The 14,903-nt window shown below is 35.8% G+C and overlaps 1 protein-coding gene across 2 annotated transcripts in view; it reads right to left on the reverse strand.

Annotated features, from left to right (window-relative positions):
- The window catches only part of Rnf17 (ring finger protein 17), a 105,299-nt gene extending 92,499 nt beyond the window's left edge, over positions 1 to 12,800 (reverse strand). For both annotated transcript variants that reach the window (XM_015499363.2, XM_015499362.2), the window contains exons 1-4: positions 12,671 to 12,800; positions 9,773 to 9,867; positions 4,965 to 5,056; positions 793 to 904 (exon numbers count right to left, since the gene is read on the reverse strand). In XM_015499363.2, coding sequence (XP_015354849.1) covers positions 793 to 904; positions 4,965 to 5,056; positions 9,773 to 9,867; positions 12,671 to 12,800 — 429 coding nt within the window. The remainder of the gene's footprint in view (positions 1 to 792; positions 905 to 4,964; positions 5,057 to 9,772; positions 9,868 to 12,670) is intronic.
- Between the last annotated feature and the right edge of the window lie 2,103 nt (positions 12,801 to 14,903).

Consider the following 14,903-nt stretch of genomic DNA (forward strand, 5'->3'; position numbering starts at 1 on the left):
TTCCCATAGATATATTTTTACAAACCAGGATGATGCTGTTACCATTTTTCAACTATCATGCACAATTTATCATGGCACACAAAAATTATAAACAGTTTTTACGGAAAATAAGATTATTTATTAAGATTTCAACTTGAGGTCTGGGGCTGTAGCTCAGTGGTAGAGCTTGCCTCGCACAGATGAAGCACTGGGTTCGATCCTCAGCACCACATAAAAATAAATAAATAAAGATACTGTGTCCATCTACAACTAGAAAAAATACTAAAACAAACAAATGAACAAACAAACAAAAAACCCCAAAACCAAAAAAACAAGATTTCAACTTGAAGCAAAGAACAGAGATTTAAGTACTTGTTCCCCTCTCCTAGCCCATTAATGATCTCTAGTACTACCAAAAAAAAAAAAAAGTTCAATCTTCAACAATAACACCATTATCTTCAATCACAAATTCAGTTAGGCATTTTGGTTGCCATTAAAGTAACTGGAAAAACCACATACAGAATTTAGAAACTTGTACTTTGCATGTATTTCATAGAATCTGGTTTCAGTAATTAGGTTCAAAGGGAAGAAGCTACATACAAATAGGAAGAAAAGAGAATTGTTCAAGAATAGTTTAGACTTATTCATGCCCAGAGTAAACAGGAAATTCAAGTAAGGAAAGTGGGTTTATCTGTTACCTTTGTTTCCAAAAGAATCTGAAATTATGGGAACTTTGTGAGAAGAAAGTTAAGCTACCAGAGAAAAAGCCAAATGTTTGGTTTTATTTTACTTCATGACTAGTATTTCTCATACCGACATCACAGCTGATGAGCTTGAAACAGTCCTGTGAATGGAGGTTGAATGTTCTAAACCAACAGTTAGCTGATCAGCTGGCTTTTTAAAGTCTGGAGAACAATTCTTTATCCTAGAAAATATGAAGTACATTATTTTAAATGTTAACATGAATATAAGGGTTTTAAACTTCTATTTTGATTTTTATCTCGTTGAAAATAATTTATATGATTCATAAGAACATGTGCAGTGGGTTCTCAATTACCTCTAAAAGATAAGAGAAAGGGCTGGGGATGTGGCTCAAGAGGTAGCGCGCTGGCCTGGCATGCACGGGGCGCTGGGTTCGAGCCTCAACACCACATAAAAATAAAATAAAGATGTTGTGTCTACCAAAAACTATAAAATAAATATTAAAAAATTCTCTCTCTCTCAAAAAAAAAAGATAAGAGGAAAAAAACATGAGTAAATATGCTCTCATAGAAACTTAATCAAGAATCCAATTGCTTGCTGGGTACAGTGCTGCATGCTTGTAATCCCAGCAGTCTGGGAGGCTGAGGCAGGAGGATCATAAGTTGGAGGCCAGCCTCAGAAACTTAGTAATACCCTGTCTTAAAATAAAAAATAAAAACAGCTGGGAATGTAGCTCAGTGGTGAAATGCCTCTGAATTAAATCCCTGGTATAAAAAATAAAAATAAAAGTTACAATTTCTTCCTAGGTGAAGTTGTGCACACCTGTAATAACATCTATTTGGGAATCTCAGGTAGGATGATCCCAAATTTGAGGTGAGCTTGGGCAACTTCGTGAGACTCCATCACAAAATAAAAAATAAAAAAAGGATATGGGTGTCATTCAGTGGTAGAGTATTCCTGGGTTCAGTCCTTGGTACTGAAAAATAAACAAAGTAGATTAAAAAGGAACTAGGGATGTAGCTTAGTAGTAGAATACCCCTGGGTTTAATTCCCAGTATGGCACCCCCCAAAATAAATAAACAAAATAAAAAATAAATAAATAAAATTCAATTTCTTAACACATCCCTGAAAAGAATATCTCAAAGTATATATTGAATTTTCTTTTCTTTTCTTTTTTTTTTTTTTTGGTGATGCTGGGGTTTGAACCCAGGGCCTTATACATGCTAGGTAAGCAATGTACCAACTGAGCTATATCCCCAGCCCTGTGTTTTCATTTCTTAAGTCACCTCTCCTTACCTGGTGTTTTTGGTAGAGATGTTGATAATGAAATGTTGTAAATTCATGAATTAAAATAAGTACTTGTACCCCCAAATTAGAAGCACATATACACAAAAATGCTATTTAAAATTACATTGATAAGCTTAGAAAATTTAAAGAAAGGTAATAAATTTAATTAAGTAATTGAAACAAAATATTAGTTGCTTTCTCTTGTCTATGAATTTTTTTTACTAATTTTTATCTTTATAGCTTTTTTCTATATTGGCTAGCACATAGTAAGCATTTACATGTTTGCCAAGTTAACCATAAGCTTATAGTGTATGGAAGAAACTATGGTATTCAAATGTTACTTTTACAGAAAGAAATATAAAACCAAATAATTTATAAACATTCTATTATTGTGAAATGTAAATATTCATGTTTTAAAAATATATATGAGTACATAGTCCTAAAGAGTAAGTTTCTCAATTCTTACTTCAAAATATATAGATAAAACAGATAAAATATAGATAAAAATGAGTCAACAAATATTACAATTTAAAAATTTACAATTACTTTATATTGTACTTAAGTTAGAAACTTAAAGAGTTTCTGACGTAAATATATATGGGAAATTCAACTTAAAATGGCAATTTGGAAAAATTTGGGAACTTTCTGGATTAATCTACCTCTGTAAGTAACTTTTCATTTTGCAAACCTACTAGATATTACACATATCTAGACAAGAGTACAATCTGATTTGACTTGCATGGTGTATTAAGTCACAAAATTTTACAGAGAAGTACAGATCTTTAGTTTGTCTTTGGGGAAAGGATATGGCAACATTTGGTTGGTCTTGCAGGGTCTGCCTTCTTTGACAGAGGTGAGCCCTCTTATGTACCACAATCATTACTACCCACCGTTTAAACTCAGCCTATCTCACTTTTTAAGTCACCTGCTTGACTATGTAAGTGTGTGTTGCTAGAATTTGAACCCAGGGATACTATAACACTGTGCACTCCCAGTTCTTTTTATATTGAGACAGAGACTTGCTAAATTATTCAGGCTGGCCTCCAACTGGCAATCCTCCTGCTTCAGTCTCCCAAGTCTCTGGGATTATGATGTGCCAGTATGCTTGGCTCTGTTCAACTCTCATAGGTATTCAAATCTGGAAGCCCTAACTCTGATAAAATGACTACTTCATGGAAGTAAGACTTATGGCCACTAAGTTACAATAAGCCAGAAGGATTCCTAAATATTTACTTTAATCACTCTACACAGAGCTCAAGGAGGAAGTGACTGGTGAGCTACATTTATAGGAGCTGGGAAAAGTACTGGCATTCAATATGTTTCAGTTGCAATCAGCTACCAGATTTTAGCTAATTTTTTTTTTTTTTTTGTACCTGGGATTGAATTTTGGGGCACTTGACCACTGAGTCACATCCCCAGCCCTATCTTGTATTTTATTTAGACATAGGGTTTCACGGAGTTGCTTAGTGCCTCACTTTCACTGAGGCTGGCTTTGAACTTTTGATTCAGCCTCCCAAACTGCTGGGATTACAGTTGTGCACCACAGAGCCCAGCAGCTAAATGATTTTCTATCCCCAAAATAACTATACCCACTCTTTTGGTGCCTTTGGAAGCACTCTTAAGTCTGAAAAGACATGCTGCGGCGTAATGTGAAAATTTAAGAATACTACTTTAAAGAATCTTTAAAATCTTTAAATCTTTAAAGAGATTTTAACTGGATAGCACAAGAAAGAGCCTGGAAGAGGTAAGAAGTAGACAAAAGAGAACAAGAGAATTACATAGGGTAGTAGTAACAGAAGACATGTTATGGATATAGGAGATATTGTGAAAGTTAGAATCTGCAGGAGGTAAAATGAATTGCAATATGAGAAACTGGGATGATTGACTAGGTACCATTTACAAGATTAGAAAGTTCCAAATGAGACTGTTCCCTGACAGTACCCTGTATTTCTCTTTATGTCTAGCACAGTCTACTATCATATTAAATATGTTTAAGAAGCCATGGGCTAGGGATGTGGCTCAAGCGGTAATGCACTCGCCTGGCATGCGTGGGGCACTGGGTTCGATCCTCAGCACCACATAAAAATAAAGATGTTGTGTCCACCGACAACTGAAAAATATTTAAAAAATTCTCTCTCTCTCCTCTCTCTCTTTAAAAAAAAGAAGTCATATAAGAGTATAATTACCATCTAAGTAGAACCCCAGAAAACTGAAAAAAAAATTCTTTATATCTTAAAAAGTTTTTCCCATGATCTACCACATAACTAATCTAGATGAGCTGGGATTGAGATATGACTTCAGAAAATACAGCAAATGTAAAAATATTAGTTTTTAATCTAATAAACATTTACTACATGTTTACTCTGTGTCTTTCACTAAGGACATAGTGAGAAATAAAATGGGATACCCTAAGAGGGGCTTACAGACTAGCAGATAACATAAATCTAAATAAATGTAATAAAAAGTAATATAATGTCTCTCTCTAGCTCAAGTCTGTTTTTAAAAATCTATGTAATACTAACTCAAAGAGAACATTTATTAATAGACACATGTGCCAAGTCTTACGGAAGAAAGGAAAAATGAATAAAGAAACCCAAAATTATTATTTTTTATAAATTACCTCTAAACCATTTCTTCCCAATGTCCTCTATCATACTATATTCATGCTACTTTTAAGAACAGCAGAGACTATATACATTTTTTTCTCTGTAACTTCCCCTCATCCAACAGCAATAACTTTAGCTAGTCTCAGTGTCTCACTCTGATGGGGTAATCCTTGAATTATTTTCTTATTTTTTAAAAGACAAAATAATGCTGCTTTTTAGGAGCTGGACTCTGCATTCTACTAACAGTGATGACAAATTATAAACTCAAAGATCATTCTATAAAGAACAGGTTAGAAACACAGTTCTAAGAATATTTTATCAATAATTCTAAAAATTGTTTCAGAAATACATATAACTTAAAATGCTAAAATAAGTGCACATATAACATACGTTTTAGGATGCAAATTTTCCATAGAAGAATCTTCTTTAATACATCCATCTATTGGGTAGTATCCTTCTTTCATATTAACAGTTGTAACAACCTTAGGACAAAATAAGATAAAACAGAGGGGGAAAAAAGCACAAAGTCATTCAATAAATTCAACTTAACTAGGATCCAACTAGTAAACATGCCATTCATAGAAAAAGCTGCTGATAACATTAGAGATCCTAAAATTCCCTTTAAATCAAGAGGAAAAGAGTACTATGTGATGTTTTTACTCTGAGTTTTTGAAAAAAAAAATCTGTAATCTGACAACTATTAATTAAACAGAACAATAACCAAAGCACCTCATTCTACTATGATTCTAAAGGAAACATGTACAACAATACTTTGAAAAATTGCTTTGAAAAATTTACAGTGATATCTTAAAATATGTTCAAAACTAAAAAATATTTAGGAATAAATGTAACAAGAAAAATAAAAAAATAAGCTAAAAAATTTATTAGCACTAAATAGAGAATCATACCAGGTTCCTAGAGACCAAAAAAAAAAAAAAATCCTAGAATCTATCTAATGTAAAATTAATATAATTCTAAGTTTCATATGGAAAAATATATTGCTACTATTAGAAAATATTTAATATATGGTTCAGTAGAGAGTATCCTACCAGATAAGTCTATTATGAAGCTATTATAATTAAAACACTATGATACTGGCACAATTAATGAGCAGAAAAGAGCCTTGAAACAGATTCACATATCTACGGGAACCTGATGCAAAATACAGGTGGTATTTCAATTAAAATGGAAGAAAGATCATTCAATAAATGTTTTGAGCAAGGTAATCATTCTGAAGCATAAAGTGATATACCCATTTTCTATCATACAAAACATTTTGTAAAGTGGTTAAAACCCTTTAAAAAATATGATACAAATATTGGAAAAATATGTATGTATATATATGACTTTGACGTAAGGTCTGCTTAATCAAAGAAAACATAGAAGCCATGAAGGGGGGGGGAAAGCAACTTAAGAAGGAAACAATTCTGAATGACTAAATGTAATAACATCAAAAGTGAAAGACTAGAAGAAATTAATTACAGAGGACAAAGTGTTAATAATACCCCTATCTTTAGAATAATAACCCCTATAATTTAGAATAAGGTATTCTAGAGTGAGGAAAAAAATTTAAAAAGAAAACAAGCAAAGGATCTGTTAAAGCTCTTCACAGAAGAGAAATTAAGTCAATGAAAAGTTGCTCAATTTCACCTCCTAGTTAATCACCTTTTGGCTTGGTATTTGAGTAAGAGGTTAATGTTAGCAGATCTGATTGATACAGGACATTTTCTCCATAAAGTTTAAGAAAATATTAAGCACAATGATTTAAAAATTTCAATTAAGCTGGGCACAATGGCATAAATATGTAATCCCAGCAATTTGGGAGGATGAGGTAGGATTATCACCAATTTGAGGCTAGTCTCAGCAATTCAGTAAGATTTTCATGAACTGAGAGACAGCTTGTCTCAAAATTAGAAAAAAAAAGGACTGGGCATGTCAGTCAGTGATAAGTATCCCTGGATTCAATCCCCATTACTATAAAAAGGGGTGTGTGTGTGTGTGTGTGTGTACGCATGCGCTCGTGCACGCATGTGCAATGGTGGCAATTTAGCAAGACCTTTAGGTGAAGTCCCTGAATTCAATCCTCAGTACAAAAAAAAAAAGAAAAGATTTTTTTTTCAGTTAAAACTGTATAAGGATTCTTAATTTGCGACATATATAACAAAAGTTTTCTTTTGCTCCCATATCTTGTCTTTTAAATTTTACTTATAATGTTTTTGCTGCATATAAAAAACTGTTGTCAAATTTATCAAATGTTTCTTCTATGATTTCTGACTTCAGAGATATCCTTAACAAGTGTTAAGTTTTAGAGATATTAGGTATCCTCCAAAAGGCCATGTGAGAGACAATTTCAGAAGGTTCAGAGGTAAAATGATTATAAGCCTTAACCCAATTAGTGAAGTAATTCCCTAAGGGATTAACTAGTAAATGAAGGTGGGTGGCTGGAAGAGATGGGCTTTGGGGTATATATTTTGTATCTGGTAAGTGGAGTTTCTCTCTGGTTCCTGTTATAATGTCTTGAGCTGCTTTCTTCCACCACTCTCTTCCACAATGATGTTCTACCTCACCTCAAGCTCTGAGAAATGGAGCTGGCTATTATTTATGGACTGAGACTTCTGAAACTGTGAGCCCTCAAATAAACTTTTCTTCCTCTAAAATTGCTCATCAGGTCTTTTAGTCACAGCAGCAAAAAAAACAAAACAACAACAACAAAAAAAAACTGACTAAAGCAACAAGACTTCCCAGTCAAGATCATATAATTATCTTTGTTTACAACTGTGACTCTTACCAATTTCTAACCACATGAGATTTTAATATGTATCAATTAAGAATCTGACTATAGCAATGCATGGTGGAGTACACTGGGAATCCCAGTGACTCAGGAGGCTAAGGCAGGAGAACTTCAAGTTCGAGGCCAGCCTCAGCAACTTAGTGAAGCCCTGTCTGAAAATAAAAATTAAAAGGGCTGGGGATGGGCTGGGCTTGTGGCTCAGTGGTAGAGCACTTGCCTAGTATGTGTGAGGCCCTGGGTTTGATTCTCAGCACTACATATAAAAAAATAGACAAATAAAGGTCCATCAATAACAAATAAAAATATTTTTTTAAAAGGGGGGGGGGCTGGGGATGTGGCTCAGTGGTTAAGCGTCCCTGGGTTTAATCCCTGGTACCAAAATAAAAACAAAAGAATCTGAATGTAGTCACTTGCCTATCACCTAGGCTGGCAGGCAGGAGGATAAACCAGGCAGGCCACATATCTTCCAAAAAAAGAGATAGAATAAAACTAGTCAAAATGATATAGATTATTAAAACACTAAAATCCAATCCATTATTCGTAAATACATTATAAATATTCCTATAGATGTTATCCAAATTCCAAAGAATAACATAAATACAATAATAATTTAAGATTAGTAAACATAAAATCACTTGGTAAAAAAGACAAAAGTTTATGGTCAAATTTTTTTATTCCTGTGCTGGAGAGCGAACTCAGGGCCTTGTGTGTGCTAGGTATGCACTTTACCACAGCGCTCCACCCCCAACCCTTAATTTTTGTTTTTTGAATGTTAAAAGAGGACAGACATGGTTAGATTGTTCTAGCTGCCTACTCCTTCCTTTTCCCTTCTTCCCCCACAAGGCTGAAACTGTCAGGATCTACCATCATAAACATAAGAAAAGATCTCCTTTGTCTTAACTACATAGCCCTCCATATTTGAGGAACCCCATGTCAAAAAAGGAGGGAGGGGAATCAGAGACAGGAATTTCCCACAATAAAGGTCATAACTTGTAAAGATTTAATTCCAAAACAGAAAGTTTCTAATGTGTATGTTTTTTCTAGAATTAAAACTTTTTTACAAATTAATACTACGTGTATTTGTATTATGTTTAACCTGCAAGCCAGTTAATCTACACCTAATTAATAAAAGGTTATTTTAATGGTCTGGAAGCTTGCACAGGACTTTCACATTATTCAGATTTGATTCTTACAATTCTAAGAGGGAAGACAAAGCAAGTTTTATTTCATTCTCACAAATAAGAAAGATAGAGCTAGGCTCACAAAACAAAAACTGCAATTTAGGTCCTGTGCCCCCATATTAATTGTCTGCCACATTTTATACAATTTCTCCTGTTACAAAAATACAGATTAAAGCCAGGAACAGTGGTGCATGCCTGTAGTTCCAGTAATTCAGGAGGCTGATGGAGGAGGATTTCAAGTTTGAAGTGAGCCTGGCAATTTACCAAGACCCTCAGCAACTTAGCAAAATTTTAATATTTTAAAAGTAACATAAAGTAGAATAGGGATGTAGCTCAGTGATAAAGCACTGGGTTCAACTCAATATTTTAAAAGTAACATAAAGTAGAACAGGGATGTAGCTCAGTGATAAAGCACTGGGTTCAACTCCCAGTACCCCCAATTACAGATTGTCAGCTTTCCAGGAACATATATAAATTGAACATTTGGATTTGTAGTAAATGCAAAAGATGTCTAGTAAGCTTTATTTTTAAACCCTAATTTGTTCTCATTATTATGGGTCAACAGATTTTAGTTCTAGTAAAATTGTTTTATATTTATTACTTTTGAAGTAAGTATCAAAGTTAGACAGTTGTTTTGCTTCCTTGCCTTTTTATAGTATAGCATCTTCACAAATGTAAATCTGATGACACACAAGATTGAGAGGTAGGGAGAGTTTCAAATTTGCTTGCATGGTTATTAATGAGGAAAACAGTGGCAGGGGTAGGGTTTTAAAAGGAATACATTCTACTGAAAAATAAATAGAGATAATTTCCCAGAGGTCTCCAAAGAGTCAAAACATGTAGGCAATGACTTTCACTTTTTTATTTTTCTCTATAGCTTGAACAATTAATAAAATGGATGGGAAAAATTTTCTTTTGTTAGGCCTTCTTGCTTACAAAGACTTTAGTTTATAGCTAGAGCTTGTCTGACATTTTGGGGGGTGGAAGGGCAGTACTGGGGACTGAACTCATGGGTGCTCTGTCACTAAGCTACATCCCCAGCCCTTTAAATTTTTTTATTTTGAAAGACAGGGTCTCACTACATTACCCACATTGGCCTCAAACTTGTGATTCTGCTGCCTCCGCCTCCCAAATTGCTGGGATTATAGGCATACACACTGTTCCCAACTGACATTTTTACCTTTAACATTAGACTTTAATGTATATGAAAAAATCATAAAACTTACCTCACAATCAGGGCATATAATTGTGTTGTATTCTCCAGTTACTGACAAGCACAGTTCACAAAATGCATGTCCACATTGAAGTTCACGGTGGTGACCTATTGATAAAATTCTATCATTAACTAATCTCTATAGTTTTTTAATGTTGAATGGACAATAGTAATAAGATGTTAAATTTAAAAATGATTCTATTGTACAGGGAAGATACCAAGTTTACTGAGAAATGGGTGACCTATGCAACAAAATTTAGGAGAAACTAAGTCAGGTCAGAAGGAGGGAGAAAAATAAAAAAGCAAAATCAGGCAGAGCCATATAGTAATGTCTGCATTAATTCAAATAGTTATTTTACACCTCTAACTTTACAAATTTGCCATATATTTAAAAAATTATACTTATTTTTTAGTTACAGGTGGACACAATATCTTTACTTTTATGTGGTGCTGAGGATTGAACTCAGGACCTCATGCATGCTAGGCAAGTGCTCTATCTCTGAGACACAACCTAGCCCAACAAATTTGCCATATATTTTAATCATACAAAGAGCTGTAAGAAATTTCATTTGAAAACGCACATTGGTGATTTGGCTAAATCAGGAATAAACCAGACAAATAAATGCTACAATCCAGACTCCAACCTTCTGTTTCCAAGTCCAATGTTCTAATTTTATTTATTTTTGCCGTATGGGGATTGTGAACTACCTCTCCAGAGCTTTCTATTTTTCAATTTTGAGATAAGAACTCGCTAAAATTGCTGAGGCTGGCCTGGAACTTGCAATCCCGTTGCCCCAGCTTCCTGAATCACTGGGATTACAGGTGTGTGTGACCACGCCCAACTCTTAAATTCAAAGTTCTTCCTATTCAATTATACCACCCTTGACTAGTTTATAATTCGCATCCTGTGAAAGGGTCAAGGATGGCTGAAATGAGACATTGGCAAGGCTGCTCTCTTATAGTAATTTAAGATGTTAAAACATGACAGAAATCGAATTGTCACATATATTTCCCATCTAAAGACCATGTTCACTAACCCAGCATTTATGAAAGGAAATACCATAACCTTGGCTGAAAACCCAGTATCAAGATTTAAATGCACTAAGTAGAATTTGAAGTTTGTCATAAACAATATATTTTAGTTTAACTTCAAAAAACTGCACTTAAAGACATTTTGGTAAGAAAACAAAAAGGGAAAATAAAACTAGAAAAATATCAGTCATTTTTTACTAGCAAAAAAAAATTAATTCTTTTAATTTTATTTTTTAAGTTTTACAACTTTTTCAGCCCACTGAAATATGTGAAACTTGCTTACAATCATGCTATAAATCCCTACTTAAACTTGAGAGATATTAACAAAGAAATCAAAATGTTTAACTGTTTTGATAAAATTTCTGATAGTTTACAAGTTAAAAAAAGAAAAAACAAAACTGGTGTTGCACCACAGCTTACAAAGAACTTTCCAATTTTCAAGTCATTTAAATTTTTCCAAATGATAGTTTTTAAGTACTGTAATACAAGTATATGGAAAAAAAACAACTGGTTTTAAAAATGTTAATTTTAAGAACTTTATTCCTTAATTATTATTTCATTTTAAAACTGAACATTTTCTATACAACAGCGGCAGTGATCAAAATTCCAAAAAGGAGAAACTTGGCTCTCCACTGAAAATGCAACAAACTCCCTACAAAGGCTTATTATTATGTTAAGTCCCTGTCCAGGCTTATTATTATGCCCCAAATGAAGTTCATCTTGAAAGAACTGACAAAACAGCTGTAATGACCTTCACTTTGAAGGTATAAACATTAAACAGTTACTCTCAAGTATAAGAATTTTCAGTACCTCCAGTTTAGATTGAACAAATCATTCCTGTCTGATACAGCACTCATGTATTTTAGGCTACATTAAAATACGTATGTGTTCACTCAATTAAACCGTAAATTTAGCAGATCAACAGGAGTGCCATATAATTTCCACTCAATGTATAAAATAAAAACAAGGATAAAACCAAGGCCGGTTGACAGAAGTTCAGAGGAAAGAAAGGTTGCCTAGCATGTGCAGCAAGCCCTGGGTTTGATCCCCAACCACACAAAAATACCAAACAACAAAAGAGATACACAAAAGAGCTATTTTTTATCCCCCCCCCCACACACAGTACTTTAAACCAAACGGGGATGGAGGGCTGTTTTTTTGTGTTTTATGGTGTTTTCAATACAAAAATTTTCACAATGGTCTTCTAGTTACTCCTACAACAAAACACAATCCAAGAAAATCAAGTTTCATTTATTCCTGAACACAAGACAATGCTAAATTTCTACTGTTTGATTTTTATTTTTGATTGACAGAAATAAAGATAAGTTCTGGTGTTCTACTGAACAGCAGAGTGACTATACCCCTTGTACATTTCAAAACAGCTAAACAGGATCTGAAACGTTCTTATATCTACTCTTTCATCAACGGTCAACTTGGGGAAGTTTGAGAAACTGGGGCCAAGGAGACTTCGCAGTTGGCTAGGGATACAGCTCGGCGCTAAAGTGTTTGCCTAGCACTCAGGAAGCCCTAGATTTGATCTCCAGCCCTGGGGGGAGGGGAAGTCTTCGCACTGCCCTATAAAGGGTAGATTAACGCCATCTCGGCCTCCAGCCCCCTGGGTAGAAGGTGGGTGCAGACAGGTGCGGGAAGGGGAGAAAGTCATGGAAAGGTGGGACACCACCCCAACCTGACCCTAGGCATTGCTGTGTCCCTTAGTTCTCTGGTTCGGTTTTCTCTGACACCTAGATACTGCTGACCAAGCCCCCGCGTGCGTGGATTCAGTAGGCCCCCAGCCTCGCCAACGGTCCTTACTCCTCCATCTAACTCCCACGCTTCAGATGCTGCCTGCCCACAGCCTGGACACAGGACAATTCCTCACCAGAAGCTCTAGACACTCTTCTTTCACACCGAGTGCACTGGAAATCGGTGGCGCCCCAGTTCTGACTCTTACTCCCCACCTGCCGGTAGGAAGACAAAGCAAATCGTGTCCTCGAGGCTTCTGCCGCCATCTCTGCCTCGTTTTGAGGTGAGGACTTGCGCAGCGTGCAGGTTCCGTAGGCTCTAGTGGCAATGACCAATCACCGGAGGCCCACAGCCCCAGATAGCCAATCAGTGGGCCAGGAGATCAGAGCACGCCCCTGAGGTTGCGCCTGAGTGGGTGTGGCCTTTGTGGGGCTGAGCTGTTTTCAGTTTTAGCGGGAGCACCTGTGTTCTGGAAAGGGCCCGGGGTGGGGAAGGACTGCTTACTTTTCAAGTCTTTACCCAAAGCATCACTACTTTACTTGCTTAGTCAACTCAAGTTCAAATTCTGCATATTATAACTTACAGTATGAGTGACTTCACAAGTAGCAAACAATGCTTTGTACGGAAATGATCAGCCTTCTTTACTCTGTGTCAAGGCCAGAAGCCTTAAACTTGTGTACTAGCCATGTCCAGGGCTTGGCTAATATTAGCTGTGGTGGAGAAACCAGTAGCTATTGTTGAGGGAGATTGAATTAATAGTTTCAAGCTAAGGAGTGATTATCATTACTAATATTTGCTGAGGCTATTACAGAAGGCACTATGTGGTTGTTTTTCATCCTTAAATTCCTAAGACACAGGCCAGGAAATTGCCGGTCTCCCACAAAGTCTCTACAGGTGGGAGACAGTCCCTGTCCAGGTAAATAAAGCTCTCTTTTGTTTGCATTAGGTCTTAGAGTGTTTTCTGAGGAGGCTCCCCATAACAATGGCAGTACTATGTTGATCCTACCAGTAACATCTTGGGAAAGATCTTGCCTGAAGGGGCCACCTTATTCCTATAAGCCTAAGAAAAATATTATGTTTTACTGTAACAATCTACCCTTGGAATGGTTTTCTGAATTATTGTACAATCTTGCAGTTGAACTTAGTCTATCAGAGGTAAAGTAAGTGGAAGACATTATGTATATGCAGGTTTTTAGGCAGTTACATGATCAGGAGTCCAAACAGCTAAAAACTAAGTCAATGGTACAAAAAGGCACTACTTCTTAACCTGGCCCCAAGCAGGTGCAGATTATCCCACTGTGGGTCATGGACACCAGCCCTGCACTAGAAGAAAAAGTCCCAGGAAACCACTACTTGGAAATTAAAAAAAAAAAAAAAATAGTGGGTAAAGAGAACCTGGTTTCTGCCCTGTATTCCAGCCTCTTTTTGCCCATGGGATTGAGAATGGTGCTCTCTTTGCACTTCTGCTGGCTGATGGGATCTTTGTGGGCTGCAGGCCTCCCTGATTTCTTTCTGGGTTCTTGTCTCATGGGCTCAATCAAGTAATGAAATCCACAGATGGTAGCAGAGGCTTGAAATTGAAAGGAATATGATTTGTATGAATAAGAGTAGAAAAGATGGAGCGCCCATGATGTGAGGGGAAACCTGGCAGAGAATTTTTCCACATGGGTGTACTGGTCTGGGGACTAAATGACTTCTGGGTTAAAGCATCAATCAGAATCCATGTTGAGCAGGTATGGAAAAAGTGTTGGGGTTACTGTTTGGGATCTATGTTGTACAGGTATTGTGAGGATATTGGGGCTCTTGGCTTGGTCCATGACTTTTTTTCCTTTCCTTTTTTTTCGTGTATTATAGTTGAACATATTGATGGGATTTGTTGTTACATATTTGTACAAGCACACAGTATAATTTGGTCACTATTATTCCCCAGCATTCCCCACTCCTTCCCATCTTTTGGTCCCTTTCCTCTACTGTTCTCCCTTTGATTTTTAGGAGATATCCACTTCTACCTTTGTTTTCCTTTTTCCTCTCTAGCTTCTGCATATAAAACATATGACCCTTAACCTTATAAGTTTGACTTATTTCACTTAACATTATGATCTCTAGTTCCATCGATTTTTCTGCAAATGCCATAATTTCGTTTTTCCTTATGGTTGAGTAAAACTCTATTGTGTGTGTATATATATAACATTTTCTTTAGCCGTTCATCCATCAATGAATATCTAGGCTGGTTCCATAAATTGGCTACTGTGAATTGTGCTGCTATAAACATGGGTATGCATGTATCACTGTAGTAAGGTTTGGCCCATGACCTTCTAATTGGCTGTGCCCTTTTAGTCCTTGAGTCTGAACTTTTCTGTAGCCTCAAT

This window comes from Marmota marmota, unplaced genomic scaffold (assembly GCF_001458135.2).
Source record: "Marmota marmota marmota unplaced genomic scaffold, marMar, whole genome shotgun sequence".
NCBI lineage: Eukaryota > Metazoa > Chordata > Mammalia > Rodentia > Sciuridae > Marmota > Marmota marmota.